The sequence below is a fragment of the Rhamphochromis longiceps genome, linkage group LG16 (genome assembly GCF_057381845.1).
Source record: "Rhamphochromis longiceps isolate RC_006_pf linkage group LG16, R_longiceps_female_GT1.1, whole genome shotgun sequence".
Taxonomy (NCBI): Eukaryota; Metazoa; Chordata; class Actinopteri; order Cichliformes; family Cichlidae; genus Rhamphochromis; species Rhamphochromis longiceps.
This window is the reverse complement of record NC_140572.1, coordinates 8,319,366-8,335,132: the sequence shown is the minus strand read 5'-3', so window position 1 is coordinate 8,335,132 and position 15,767 is coordinate 8,319,366. Positions and strand designations below refer to the sequence as shown.

Genomic DNA, 15,767 nt, shown 5'->3' with positions numbered 1-15,767 from the left:
AAACCTGCCTCTCTTTTTAACAACAAAAAGCAACTCCTCACGGTGTAAGTCATGCAGTTTGTGATGAACACTTGGATTAAGTATAGGTTAGGTTTCCAGAAAATGAATGTTGTCATAGAGACTGAATAGTGTGTGATGGACTCACATGAATTGCTTGATTATGTAAAAAAAAGAATTAAGACTCAAAAATCAGTTGATTACTGATTTCCAGATTTCTCCGGTCACTGTCTTATGCCTCTCTCTCAAATGCACACAAACGCACACACAAACTAGTGGGCAGCCAGGCCAGAGTCCAGCCTTTTAAACAAACAGCCATTGAATACAAATGAGGTCATGGATTCACCACCAGGCAAAGACTTTCAACCACTTTTTCAGAGCAAACCCAGACTGGGAAAGGAATAAAAAAGAAAACTCGCCCCCTAATTGAATTCGGTGAACAAAAAGAAAATGACACTGAGAGGTTTGATGTGGATACGTTCAGTTTAAAAGTGGAATGTTACAGTGAACCCGGGTCTTTATATTCTGGACTAATTTGGCCTGTTTTATATGGATTCCAGCATTGCTTCACCCCTGATGTTTGCCAGATAAACTCTGAGTTTCTCTTTCAGTGTTACAGCACTGCACAGAGCTGGGATTTAGTCAAGCCTAAAGCTGATCACCAATCTGGGAGCTAAAGAGAGCAGCTGAGCACCATTAAGAACTAACAAACTCCTGGCAGCTACTTTCAACCTTCACTTCACTGACACCACAGAAATGCTTTGGGAGTGCAAAACCTTCCTCTTCTGTGTTTTGTCGGTCTACATCACATCACTGGTGGTGGGTAAGTATTGTGCCAATGAAGGAGATTTGCTCTGCTGCATCATTTTTCCATACAGTTATTCTAAATATGTATGCAAAGAGGGTTGAAAGACGGAACAGGGACTGTGTTATGTGAGTTTTTGTCGCAAGTCAGTGATTACGTAACACATAGCACCATATACAAACGAGGAACTTGTCCTCTACAGTAAAGTGGGATTCTTTTTCTGCTATCTGCCTTCCAAGTGTCTTTGTAAGAATCAAAGAAGAAAATGCTAATTTCACATTTTACTGGTAATACTTAATGTATTACCAGTAAAATGTCCTAAAGATGGCTGTCAAAAGTGAAGCTATTGTCCTAGCAGAAAAATGCCTGAAGTGACTAATATAGTACTATGGCTGACATTATTAGATTGTTAATCATCTGATCATTAAATATGCATAGACCTATAAAACTTGTCAAGAAGTCCCGATTAGGCACTGCTTCATAGTTGACTGAGAAATGTTGGTTAAATGTGTGTTGTAAATTACTGATGACGTTAGGGGTCAGATAAACGTAGTAGAGACAAATTTTAAATAATTACTTCCAAATATAGTAAAGCCAAAGTCTTAAAGCTGCACAGGACTGCCACACTAATTGTTATGTGATGTTTGAAGTAAAGGGGAAGACAATTGGTTATCCAGTTTTGAAAAGGTTAGGATGCTGTGCAGCATGTAAATAAAAACACAATCCAGTGATTTGTGAATCATATGAACCCACATTTCACAATAACATCAAAGGTTTAAACTGAGATAAATCTACTAATCAAAAATTGAAATTCCTTTTGAAAAACATGGACTCTTCCTTCCATAAAGAGGAAAGGGACCATCCAACTTGTCATCAGTGTTTAGTTCGAAAACCTGCAAGTCTGATGGTATAGGGGTGCATTAATGTCTGTTGAACTGGCAGCTTACACGTCTGGAAAAGCGCCATTAATCCTTAAATGTGTCTATAGGTTTTAGAGCAGCACATACACTCATCCACGCTGTGCATATTTTAGCAAGCCAATGGTAAAACACATACTGCATCTATTACAACAGCATGGCTTTGTAGTAGAAGAGTAGTAATCACAATGCTGTCAAATACAAAACCCGCAAGTTTTATTTCGTGATACAGTGAGGCTAAAACAACAACTACATAGTATGTATTACGCCCTTCTACTTCTACTAGCTTCAGATGAAAGGCAGCAAGATAATCACTGTGCTGATCTCAACAACATCACATGGCGGGAATACCAGCAGCAAAGAGTCAGACTGAACGTCCAGTATCTGCTGCTGACCAGGAAAAACATGGACTGTCCACAAGCATTCAATGAGACGTCCCTCACCATGGAGAACTCCTACTTCAACCCCTCGCGTCCTACAAAGGTTATCATCCACGGGTACAGGTGAGATCCTTATTTCGTTTCAGAGTACGAGCCTCTGAATCTTTAAATGAAACAAATGTAATAGTTTTGGACCGATCAGTGCTATTGCTATTCTGTGCACCAGTTATGTTAGAGTAACAGCCACAGTCAGTGTTGGGGAGTGACGGAATACATGTACCGCCGTTACGTATTTAAAATACAAAAAAAGAGTAACTGTATTCCGTTACAGTTACCGTTTAAAAAGGTGGTATTTAGAATACAGTTAGTTTGTTGAAATAAATGGATTACACGGCGGTACTTCCCTGTTTCATATTGTGGCGGGTCAGGACTGTTTGGGTTTTGTTTGACAGCTACGTTCTGTTGTTCCAGGTGGCACGGTTACGGTTGCCATGGTTACAGGGTGACGCTCTCTTTCTGTCTGTGTTTCCTGGGTGAGAGAGCGCTTTTTTGTTGTTGTTGTGCTAAACTAATCCGTTGTTCAGTGATGACACACGAATCCTACTTCCGGGCCTAAAGTAGTCTGCGTTTAATATGGCTTTTGTGTTGTTAACATGTTTAATGTTATGTATTTTCTTCTATTTGATCTCAAAAAGCTCCTAAAACAGTCAGTGATCACTGTTGACCTCCCTCGGCTTTTATTACCGCTAATCATTTATTTAAGCTCAGCTTTTAAAACCTTAGGATGTAGCAACAGCCCAGCCCATGCAGCAGTATGTGAATGACTAACCTCGTATTGTGGATGGATTATCTCAGTTGTTCTCCTGGCTGAAGTTTGGTCCTTTTACAGCATCCTGCCATGCGATTACATTTGTTCCTGACCACCGAGAACACTCACGTTAACTTTTATGGAGTGGAAAAAAAAGTTAGCTTGTTTATGTTATGCTAACATAGCTGTGTCGCTAGCGGTCACGTAGCACGTCATTATATACCAGCTAGCCAAACTTCAGTAACCCTACAAACGTCACTGCTGTTTAGTTTTCTGTCTTCATTTATGTTGGAAGTGATAACAGAGCTGTACGTTTTCATTTGTTTCCAAAACCCTGCAGTCAGGGCATGCTATATTGTATTTAGATAGAAGCTAGCGAGCTAACTCCCTGCTAACTTCTAACTCCGTTAAATGTCATAAATTCCGTTTTTATGGATGCCTGGATGTTAAACTCAATTGTTACACCTGGTAGAGCAGAACGCTGATCATTTTATTAAAGACGAAAGATTTTAGACAGTTTTTCAACTCTCAGTAATGCCATAGTGATCGTTTGATATATGGACCTGCAGTGGAGTTTAGGCCCAGACACGGCTAGTGACGTCAGACTGAACAATCGGGCAGAATGCTCTAAAGAATGAAAAAATAAATTAAAAAAAGCTCTAAAGAATGAAAAAAAAAAAAAGCTCTAAAGAATGTAGCCTCATGGGCAGTGTAGTCCGTGTTGCAGGGAGAATGGACTGCCATACACGTTATGGGTCTGTAAGCCCGAGAAGGGAGAAAAAGGCGAGTGGAAAAGTAGGAGTTGTCATCGAGCAAAAACGGGAGCTGGAAGCATGTAAATATAATAATAACCACTGCAGCCAAGAAGAGTGCCTGACGAGCCCAGTTGTAAGTAAGCTATTAAGACTCGATGCGCTGTGTTCGTGTTTTCCTCCGAAAACAATAAGTTCTGTTGGAGCAGCCTTTCAACGCCTCTCTCAAGCAAAGTTGACCCAGACAACAAAGTAAAGCTATTTTTCGGCTACGAGCCTGACACGGAACCAACGTATTAGCCAGAGGTCCCTTTACTATGGTTCGGAGCCGCGGACCTTCAGTAATAGTAATAAATCACAGCAATAATACATTCACGTAGTTGTAAAAAGCATGATAATATATTAAGTAATCCAAAGTATTCAGAATACGTTACTCTCATTGAGTAACGTATATAACGGAATACGTTACAGAATACATTTTGGGGCATGTATTCTGTAATCTGTAATGGAATACATTTTAAAAGCTCATCAGCTTAGTGTAGTTTATAAAGAGAATTTAGTAGTTATTAACTAGACTTTTAATATTAATATACTATTAATTGCCTTCTGACCTCAACCCATCCTTGCAGGGCCCGGGGGAGTAAGCCCTCCTGGGTGAAGAGGTTAGGCCAGGCGCTTTTAAGATCTCAAGATGTGAATGTGGTGGTGGTGGACTGGGTCCGCAGTGCGTCCTTTGCCTACAACCTGGTGGTAGAGATCTACAGAGAGGTGGCCATACAGATTTCTGTCCTCATCAATCAGCTGCAGGTGCGAAGCTGTTCAAATGCTCGTTAGCCACAATACGACCCTGAGCAATGTAAAGGCACAATTCATTTTACTCTTTACAGAAGTATTTTCTAGATATTATGTAGTCTATGAAAAAAAATCTGCAAGAGTTTTTTTTTTTTCATTCTACAAATGACAAAAATATGTTTGTGGTTGCTTATATTGAATACAGAATCTATTCTTGCGATTGTCTTCTCCAACAGAATCATGGCTGCAGACTCCAATCCTTCCACTTTATCGGGGTCAGTCTCGGGGCACATGTCGCTGGTTTTGTGGGAACTTTGTTCGAAGGGAAAATAGGAAGAATCACAGGTGAGATCAGACACCTTACATACATATTATCTCTTGCAATGTAAAACTGAATTGGAAACACAGCTGCACACTTAAAAAGTCATTGCACATGTGCTCCACCTCAGAATAATACTCCTTGTGGTGGAAATAAAGTTTAGGTTGCTGGTAGCTGGTATTGGGTTTACAGAAATAAGGAGACAACAGGATTGAAGACAGTGAAGGTTTTCACAGCACAGGCTCTCACAGATCTCAGTGAGACCCTGAAAAATTAGCAGGGCTCTTCAAAGAACAACAGTACATTGAAAAGAGACACTGTGAAGTGTTTTGACAAGGCTCAGTCCCTTTCAGCAGAGCACCACCAGCACAATACACCACTGTTCAGTTGATAATATCAGGTCTTTTTGTCTGATGACACAGACTTGTGTGGGGTTAAATCAGAGGCTTCACTGATCCCAACAAGAATAAAATTTGAAAATGACACCAAGCTGATGAATAAAGAAATTCAAAAGCTTTCACTAAATGTCCCCTTAGCTTATTGTTGATTGAATGGGTGGTCCACAGGATGGGTGGGTTGGTTAGTTGGTTGGTTGGCAGGCACAATGGTTGTTTGACTTGCTTGTTGGTTTGATGGTCAATTAATCAGGACGGTTGTTTGGATTTTGTTATTGTTTTTTGTGACTGGTAGAGTTCATCAACTTTAAAGCTAAACTCACTGTTTACTGAACATTAAATTGAATATTTACTTTCTCTCGCTTCCTCTCTCCTACTGTTCCCATTTTTTTTTTACTCTTCAGTCCTGCCAAACCTCTGCCTTACAAACGGTCACTGAATATGTAGAGAATAAACTACAACCATAAAATCCAAACTAAAAACCTCATATAAAAAGACTAGTCATGTTCCCAGGACATGGGGACACTGTTTATTTAGTATACACATCCAGAAATGCATACACTATTATATATTGTACATATATTTATTAGTTTCAGGTTGGCCATTCTTGTATTTTGCTCGTTTGTGTTGTTGTGTTTGCACATCTCTGTTGCTTGTGGGGCTCGCACACAAGAATTTCACTCGCATGTGCTGTGCCAGTGTGCCTGCACATGTGATGTGACAATAAAAAGTGATTTGATTTGATTTGATTTGATTTGATTTGTTTGACATTTTAAACACAAAGCAGGACAATGCACTAATGTGTACTACACTGACCATAGTTGAAGTTCTTTCATTATGAGACTACTGGAGAAAAATGACTCTTTTTGTTGTTTCTAGTAATATAAAATTTCATGGCATGTGCTTAATCTAAAAGATATTAAACTTTCAAACAGGCCTGGACCCTGCTGGACCCATGTTTAAAGGAGCGGACACCTATAGCCGGTTGGACCCTTCTGACGCTCAGTTTGTGGATGCCATCCACACAGACTCTGACTGTGAGAAAACGTTAACTTAACCTGCAAGTTTATTTCCATCACTAACATGGCTTAGACCACTTACTGTTGTTGTAACTACATGAAACCCCTTAGAAAGCATCATTGACAGATCAGCCAGGCTGATGACTTCTGTTTTTTTTCTCATTACTGGAAGTTATGAACAAAGAGCAACTGTGGAACTGTAACATTACGCTTTACTAAGGCACACAAAGATATGAATGTGCTTTTGTTTGAGTTTGAGGTGTGATAAAACACATTGGTTGTGCATATTATTCAAAATGCCTGATGACATCAAAGCTTTGAAAGACTAATGTTCTCAAGAACAATCAAACCTTCTCTTTCAAATAACACTAGCGTCCCAGTGCCACTGGCAGTCATCACACTGCCGCCGCCGCATTTTACAGATGATGTGGGTTTTTTGGATCACGAGCTGTTCCGCGCCTTCTCCACACTTTTTTCTTGACATCATTGTAATAGAAGTTGGACTTGGTTTCATCTTTCCAAAGAATATTTTTCCAGAAATGTGCTGGCTTTTTTAAGATTTTGTTTTTTAGCAAAGTCCAATCTAGCACTTTTGTTCTTGAGGCTTATGTGTGGCCTGCACCTTGCAGTGAATCCTCTGTATTTACTTTCGTGCAGTCTTCTCTTTGGATATCGATATTTCAACCTGCTGGAGAGTGTTGTTCACTTGGTTGGCTGTTGTTGAGGGGTTTCTCTTCACCATGGAAATGATTCTGCGATCATCTACCACTGTTGTCTTCTGTGGACGTCCAGGTCTTTGTGCATTGCTGAGGTCACCAGTGCTTTCTTTGTGTTGCTGTTCACACCAAAATCTTCCAAATGCAAGCACCACACATCAAATCAACTCCAGGCCTTTTATCATTTTATCTGCTTAACTGATAATGACATAACGAAGGAACTGCCTAAACCTGCCCATGAAATAGCCTTTGACTCCATCCATCCATCCATTCGCTTCCGCTTCTTCTTTTCAGGGTCGCGGGGGGCGCTGGAGCCTATCCCAGCTGTCATAGGGCAAGAGGCGGGGTACACTCTGGACAGGTGGCCAGTCTGTCGCAGGGCCAACACACAGGGACAGACAACCATTCGCGCTCACATTCACTCGCACATTCACACCTAATGGCATTTATGTTTTTTCAAACCAAGCTTGATTTTTTTATTTATCTTTTTTTTAGCTCTAAAAAAATCAATCAGACCAATCAGAACACTGCATTTGCCAACTAGTGTGTTGTAACTCAAAGTGCACACTGGTACTGAATATCCAAATACTAAAATAATACTATTTTACTTAAGACACGCAGCTAGACACTGCTCCAGGTCTGCCAGCTCTGAGATTATTTCTCTGCCTCCTCAGATGTGGTCCCAGTTCTGCCAGCAGGAGTTCAAACTGGCCAACATGAAACATATACAAGAACTATCCAACCCTGCTGCTGCTTTGGGAACTGGATTCTGGATGAACCCAGAATGTCTCATCATGGCTTGATATTGACTTTTTTGTCACAATAGATTTTTTTAGGGTGGATTTTCTGCAAAAACAAACCCCATTCAGTGTGTGTGTGTGTGTGTGTGTGTGTGTGTGTGTGTGTGTGTGTGTGTGTGTGTGTGTGTGTGTGTGTGTGCATTACGCAACAAAATCTGAATTTCACATTGTTTTTTCACAATAGATTGTTGTGTAATGGTCTTAACACACAGATGCATGCATAAACATGCTTATTTATCCCCAGCATTGTTCCAACTACTTACTGCCAGACCCTCCTGTCTCTGGACAGCTAGACAAAAAGTGATTTCTGGTATTTGCCAAAAAATGATTGTAGGTTTTTAATTAGTTGTAAATTACTTGTTGGCCTATTTTCTGTGAAACATATGTCAAACATATCTCTTATGAGTGATCTCAGTTAACAGCCATTTTAAGCCAGAAAGAACATTTTGTCACCAGGTAGAAGCTACAGTCAGTTTTTGGTAAACCAACTTTAACACTCATAAATAAAATTATGTAAAATTCTCATTGATATTAAAAATGTGATTTTCAAGAGAGATCGGGCCAAGAGGGCAGCAGAAACTGCAACAAATATAACAGTTATAAAGATATTTTAAGTTGCCAAAAAAAGACTGGACTGATTATAAGGTAGAACACAGTATGTACAATAACGCAGTCATAAAGATAATTGTAAAACAGATCATTTCTTTACTTTATATATAACCCCTTTTGTAAATTCTGTTGACTGCAGACTATTTATGAATATAAGCAAAGATATTCGGTGTTAAACACGTGTGTATACACACACACACACACACACACACACACAGAGTTACTACAAATCACTTTTTGGCACAACACTGTCATGATCCTGGGTCTTTTGACCCAGCGTTTTAAGTTTGAGTTTATTTTGTTCATTAGGTTATCTAAGTTCATTTGGTTATTAGACTCCTTGTGTTTTCTTCCCCTGTATTTAAGTTTCCCCTCAATCTTCGTGTTTCATGCTGCGTGTCATTTGTTATCAAGTTTGTATTATTATGCCTAAGTGTTTCTAGTTATTATTTTCCCCTCGTGTTTCCAACCATGTTAAATCTCCCCTGCTCTTCATGCGTTTCATGTCTGTGTCTTACGTTGTCAAGTTCGGGTTGTCATGTCTATGTCTCATTATGTTTCCTGTTTTATTGTGAAGAGGTCTGGTGTTCTGTGTTCATCATGTTCAGTTTTACTCTCCCACTGTGACGTCATTATGTTCATGTGTGCCAGCTGTTTCCTCATGTGTCTCCACTTCCCCTAATCACCTCCTGTGTATTTAAGTCCTCTGTTTTCAGTGTGTGATTGTCAGGTCGTCTGTTGTTCACGCCAGGTTCTCCATGCCATGTTTCTAGGTTTCATGTCCAGGTTTTTCCATGTTGTTTGTTTAGTTCTCCCAGTTTAGGTTAATGTTAGTTTTATTTCTGTTTGCCTTGCCCTTTATTTGTACCTTTTCTGCCAGCCTCATTAAACGGCTCGCTTTTTGTTGATACTCAAGTCTTGATCCAAGTTCCTTGGTGTCTGCATTTTGGGTCCACTCTTCACAATACATACAGTCTGCTCTCGCCAGACTGTGACAAACACCAGCTAACAGCCGAGTTTAGCTAAGTATACTAGCTAAGCTAGGTTTGAGTTTCCTAAAAATCACACTTTACCTCTGATAAACAGTTTGATTACATTCTCGCATCCTGAGACTTTGTTCGCTCATGTGTCCATGTCCAAAAGTGTTACATTCACTTCAAAGAAAGTTTCACTAGTAACAGCTAACAGAGACTAACAGTAGCTAACAGTAACTAACAGCAGCAAAACCAGCAACGCTTCCACATATCTTTACCAACTCACCTCACTCACCACTCTATTTTTTCTGTCTAATAAAATGTCCTAAAAGACTGTATTATTAGTTCATTGGAAGTCTTTTGTATTTATTAACACTTGTATTACAGCTGATAAAATCACATTGTGTTTATACCTGAAATTTTGTTTGCAGTGCAATGTAGCAACAAATTGCTGACAGTTTTCTTCTGTATCAGATTTTGGCATCTCCATCCCTGTTGGCCATGTGGACTTCTTTCTGAATGGAGGGAAGGACCAGATTGGATGTGCACGCTCCAGGTTTGACTCAAGTAAGTTCAAGACCCACTAAAACAAAAACAAAAAGAGAGGGGGGAACTAGAAGGAAAGGATCTCTTTTTTTGTTGTTTTCACATTGGTGTCTTTCGCCCTTGTTTTTTTGTTATAAATGAAATTCCAGTTACAGATGAGTAGATTTTGAGCAGAACCAGTTTTTCGTCTGGACATTTTTTCCCATTACTTTAATGAGAGTCTCTGGACATCTGTCTCCCTTAGAAGTTCAATATTTTGTCATTTTTCTTGAATTTTTTAGTGTACAGTTATGTGATATGTGACCACATGAGGGCGCTGGACATCTACATGAGCGCGCTGAATGGCTCGTGCCCGTTAATGGGGATCCCGTGCTCCAACTATGAGGACTTCCTGAAGGGACGCTGTATGGACTGCGACATCTTCAGAGGGAAATGTCCAGTAATAGGTAATAACACGTGGGTGACCACCTGCAGCACACGGACTGCTGCTGCTCCCTTTTATCTGCTGTTAGTTTCTAACTATCCTGTGTCTTACTGTGAAAAGCTGTGAGTGCATATTTTGGGAGTGTCATTTGTCTCTACAATAAAAACGTTTCTCAGCTCGAGATTAATATGACACTGAGTTATAAGTTATATTAATAGTCCTGCAGCCTATAGTGCTGCCTCATTATTTTTACAAGACTTGCTGCTGTCAGTGGTTCTTCCATTCTATTGCAAAACACTTGTTCCATCAATACAGTCTATTAACTATAAAGTAAATCTTAAGTATTTATAAAGTTGTTATGACATTTCACTTAAAGTAAACTGGATAGGTTCTTTTTTGCTTCCACCTCCAGTGGAGCCGACACTGTCACGTCGGCTTTTGACAGCTTCTTATTGTTTCAGCTTAATATACTTCTACATACTCATACAGACATAGTTAATGCACGTGAAATTACTTTTGACTCATTCCTTTTAATTATGTGTGTTCCAGGTTTATCAGAAAACAGTGGGATATCTATATCTCCCATTCCCAAAGAGCAGACGCTATTCCTCCTCACGACTTCTTCACAGCCATATTGTGGTGAGTGTTGCAGTGTATTTGTGAGACGGCGGAATTTTTAATTTTTTCTTAAAAAGAAATGTTATCTTCTTGAATCTCCTGTTAAGAAAAATTTAAAACTCTTGAGTAGTTTGAATGACGTTCATTAGACTTAACCTCTCGTCACTACACATAGAAGGCAGCTAAATTATTTTAATCATTTATGCACTCTGACTCTTCCCTACCAACCCACCAATAGCAAGATTTCCTCTTTCTACTAAACTAGCACGGTTTAACAATTCCTGTTTTACCGTACTTTAAAATGACATTTTTCCCACTGTTTCCCTGTTCAGCTCACCACATCCTGGTGGAGTTGGAAGTTTCGAAACTGGATAAGAGCGCTGAGATTGAAGTGACCCTGACAGCTGACATCCTGGAAACAAAGCAGATCCTCAGGCTGTAAGTATCACAAATACCATACGCATGTCATATTGCAAAGATCCTACTCTTTAAAGTTAATGAATAGTACAATATGTACAGTTGGATGTACTGTATTCAGTTCCATACCTAAAAAGAACAAATTAAAAAATTAGGAATGACCAAAACTCATCGCTAGCAGAAAAATCTGACTATAAAAATGTCTGCATTCAGGATCTGAATCCCTGAACGTGCACTTTATTTGGTAAAGTATATTAACAGTTTCGGCGTTCCCAAAAAAGCATCTGTTCTTGATGTTGCGGATCCCACATGAGGTGACTGCATCATGTAGGTTTTGTACCTGTGCATCCTTGATCTCCACTTCTGTTACATCCCAAAGTGTCCTTCTGAATTCAGAGCAGGTTATGGTCTCATGAGCACGTCACTTTCATGAGACCCGTTTGAGAAAGCAGCTTTTTGCTTTGTGATGTTTAGCATTATCCTGCTGGAAGCTGCCATTAGAAGATGATAAGTTGGGGCTATATAATGATGCACATGTAGGCTGATGCTTATTTGGTATCAAGAGGCTCAAAGTGCCTAAATAGTTGATTGAAGACATACAGTAAAGGAAGGTGAGCTGAGATTTCAGTAACTGTTGAATAAGACCACATGATAAAGATAGTTGTTCCTGTGTTTACAGAGACTAAAAGACAGTGATGAATATTGGTAGTATTTTCATACCAGTTTGCAGGTAAATTAAATTCAATAGGAATGTATAACAAGTCATTCTTTGTAAGCAATTTTTGTGTATTGTTTTTTTTTTGTGTTCACTTTTTATTTTATCAGATGTATTGTATGGGTAGAATAGTTCAGATGGGAAAAGTTTTGGGAAAACGTGTTTTCAGAGCACAAGTTTAGTGAGTTTAGTCATTTTTTTATTAAATCTGAAGAATGGCACCACCTTTGTTTTAGCTGTGACTTCCCAGTATGATAAATGTTGATTGTGTGAAAGCGCCTGTCTCATCTTGTGTGGTTTATTATTTTCACATGCACTATATGTGTGTATTACAGTCAGACAGATACAACAGTGTACAGGACGGTGATGGCTCACTCTACCCCCCAGTGTGAAATCAACTCCATCAGGCTGACAAACACAGGAGCTCGCTTCTACAGACAGGCAGAGATCCACGTCAAGTCTGTCTGTGTGACTGAGTTTCCCTCTCTCAGGTAGGACGCAGACACAACATGCACATAAATACAGTTCAGTTCAGCCGCCGGTCCTATTCTCATTGAAACAAATACTGGACTGCTTTTTTTAATATGTTCTGTAGCACATAAAAAGTCAAACACAACATTTACCAATGAATTTTAACAAGGCACGATTTACAGGCAAACACCTGTATGCTCAGCATATGCTACAATTGCTTATTCCATCCATCCTTTCCATTTTCTTAACTGCTTATTAGGGTCATCGGGGGGCTGGAGTTTATCCCTGCTGTCTTTGGATGATAAATTTGCCAAAATATGTAAACACACAGCTTCAGTTTGTTGTTATTGCAGTTTCCTGTTACAGTACTTTGGACAAACAGAAGCAAACGTTGCTGCAATGAGTCAATGAAGGTATAGTTTTCAGCAATACATGTTGTTGTTTTGTCACCCAAAGCCTTACAGCAAATTGCTCTACAGAAATGCCAGCGATGGTGTTCTCTCTTTAGGTAATTAAGAAACAGGGTAAACGGACATACTAGAGAATAGTGTCAGGTCTGTCAGCTGTTTAATGTGCCAGTCCTGCAGTCTGCTGAAAGGTTATGTCATGATATGAGAGAGAGTTGAAACCAGACCGTGCCAGTAACACACAGTGTTGTCCAAAATGTAAAATCCATTCATTCTGTCCTTTTTGTCCCACCCTTAGGTTGGCATAAACCTGAAATGACCCTGAAATGAGTAGTTTACAGAGCATTACTGTTCCTCAGAGATCACCAGTGGGCGGCCTTCTCTTTGTGATCAGAAGCTGGAAGTTGAGTTACTTGAGCTTCAGATCAAATCTAACCTTTTGCAGAAAGTGTGAATTTGGCCAGTATCAAAAATGTGCTTAAAGTTGCTTAAATAGTTCTTTATTTCACTTTGGGGAGTGTAGAGAGCTGACCACATGATTCATGATTGCGCCATCTCGTCTCTCACCCCAGTGTTTCCTGTTTATCTCGCCTCTCTTTCTATGAACAAAAAAGGCTAACAGGCCAACATTAATCGTCCTAAAAATCAGTATTTGGACACTGACACCATGTTTGTAATTTTGCCTCTGTACACCACCACAAGGGACTTTAAATCAATCAAGAAATGATTGTAGTGCAGACTTACAGCCATTTTCAGAAGCTGAAAAGTAATTGGACAAACTAATATAATTTTAAATATAAGGACTGTTTTTAATACTCTATGAAAATCCTTTGTGGTCAATGACTGCCTAAAGTGTAGGACTCATGGACATTACCAAAGCCTACAGCTGCCTTCAGATGCTGCTTCTTTGTGAGTGTCTTTGCATTTAGTTTTATCTTCAGTAACTCAAAAGCATGATCTGGTCATGCTACAGAGTCTACAGAACTGTGCAGACTCTTTCAGATGTTTTTCTAATCGGTCTAATCTGGCCTTACTGTTCTTGAGAATAATCAGTGGTTTGCACCTTTTTTGTATTTCCATTCATGAAGGTCGACTTTGACAGTTATTTGCAGGGGTGCACATAAGTGGTCCGCAGGTGTGCATGCGCTGTCAAAATAAAAGCCGCGCACCAGATAAAAAATTGCAACGCGCGTTTGTGTGCATGTAAAAGGCACTGTTTTTGTCCGCTACCGTGGGATTTTCACGGCATATTCTGCACCACATCTCTATGCGTTCATCATTTGTTTGAAACCAGCTCACCTCCTGCAACCACTTTTCTGAGAATACGCGCTTCTTTTGCGGTTCGGACTCCTTCTGACATTTCTTTGGAGGTGGAGGAACACCAAAGTAACTGCTTAAAGGAGTTAATGGGGTTTAAGAGAGGAGGAAATGTCTTATGTACGCAATCGCGCATTGCAACTTCTTATCTGGTGCGCGTCTTTTATTTTGACATCGCATGCACACCTGTGGACCACTTATGTGCACCCCTGGTTATGTGTCTACCTCCCTGAGAGTGTTCTTGACTCAGATGTTTTTCTTTACCTTGATAATAATTTTCCAGTCATCTACTTCTTCTGTCTTCCATGGTCTTTTGCTGGTACTGCTGATTGGGCAGTAAAGTCCTCCTTTATTTGTTTAAGATCATTTCTAAAAAATTTTCTTTCTTCTTCAAATTTTCAAATGCTAGACTGGTGAGCTGTCCAGGGTGCACCTCGCTTCTCTCCCTGTGATAGCTGGGATTCTGGCATAGTCTCCAGGATCTGCTTAATTTGTCATGGAATTATAGGAAACGGGGCTCATTTGGCCATAAAAACTGTTTATCAATTGTCCAGTTACTTTTGAGCCTCAGAAAATGGGCACTGCATATAAAAATGTCAGTGATTCCTAAACAGTTACTGGATTCTTACAATGAATATGCTACATATATTCACTTGGACTAAAGTCTGTTTTGCACAAGTGTGTGTTTTTGTTTTATTCTTTCAGGCGCAAAGATCCTGTGTGTGTGAACAACATCAACATCAAACGGGGAGCTCGGTGGTCCCACGACCTTGTGCAGTTGTGTGACTTCTAAAGAGAATGATCTCCTCGACAACAATTGAAAAGTGCATAGTGTGCAGCAATCTGACCTATGAAGATACTAACACAGAGATGGTTTCACATTTTTATACCTTGTTTAATTTTGAGAAAATATCATTGGAGTTCAACCTCAGGGGGCTGAGCCTTATATTTTCTAACATCATGACTAAAACTGGGGGGAAAAAGGTTATTTACATTATCAGTATTTCTGGTACAATATTATTAATATTATAATTATCTTTCTTTTTTGCCTATACTCACTAAAGCGTTGAAGTGTTAATGAAACCAAACAGTCTAGTTTCACATCCTAAACCCTTGTTTTTTGTTCTTTTAGCATTAAATGCAGCAACAAACTCTTAACCATGTCTTTCTTTTCTCCTGATTTCAGGGCTAAAAGGATTTGTCCTTTTGCACTGAGGTGAATCTGTGTGTACTTTGACTTTTTGGGGGTGGAACATAAATCATTTTGAGCATCACCACAGTGCTACATAGTGCGGTTGGGACAGATATGACAGGAAGCTAACAGTCAGAAAATAAACAACTTAAATCATCTGGAGAAATCTTGGCCCCATGAAAGAATGTTTTCTAAATACTTAGACTTCATTTTAGTCTCATCACTCGTCTTTTGAATTCAATAACACACAAATACCGTGATTCACATTATGCCTGTGTATTAAACACACCAATGTTTAAAAACATTTTTAAAAAATCAGGCTTCTAATATATATCCACCAGAGAGCATGTAAAAGGATGAATTTGGTAATCTGATCA

The 15,767-nt window shown here is 39.4% G+C and overlaps 1 protein-coding gene across 1 annotated transcript; it reads left to right on the top strand.

Annotated features, from left to right (window-relative positions):
* Nucleotides 1-329: 329 nt before the first annotated feature.
* On the top strand, nucleotides 330-15,641 carry pla1a (phospholipase A1 member A). The gene is made up of 11 exons (XM_085385664.1): nucleotides 330-820; nucleotides 2,006-2,222; nucleotides 4,289-4,466; nucleotides 4,688-4,796; nucleotides 6,101-6,202; nucleotides 9,758-9,850; nucleotides 10,111-10,275; nucleotides 10,803-10,892; nucleotides 11,204-11,309; nucleotides 12,339-12,494; nucleotides 14,904-15,641. The coding sequence occupies exons 1-11, from the start codon at nucleotides 754-756 to the stop codon at nucleotides 14,989-14,991; spliced, it is 1,371 nt and encodes a 456-aa protein (XP_085241790.1). The 5' UTR covers nucleotides 330-753; the 3' UTR covers nucleotides 14,992-15,641.
* Nucleotides 15,642-15,767: the final 126 nt, after the last annotated feature.

Coding starts and splice junctions, on each gene's coding strand:
- pla1a (XM_085385664.1), top strand. CDS start 754: ATGCTTTGGGAGTGCAAAACCTTCCTCTTCTGTGTTTTGTCGGTCTAC. Junction 2,223..4,288: donor GTTATCATCCACGGGTACAG/GTGAGATCCTTA, acceptor CCATCCTTGCAG/GGCCCGGGGGAGTAAGCCCT. Junction 12,495..14,903: donor ACTGAGTTTCCCTCTCTCAG/GTAGGACGCAGA, acceptor TTATTCTTTCAG/GCGCAAAGATCCTGTGTGTG.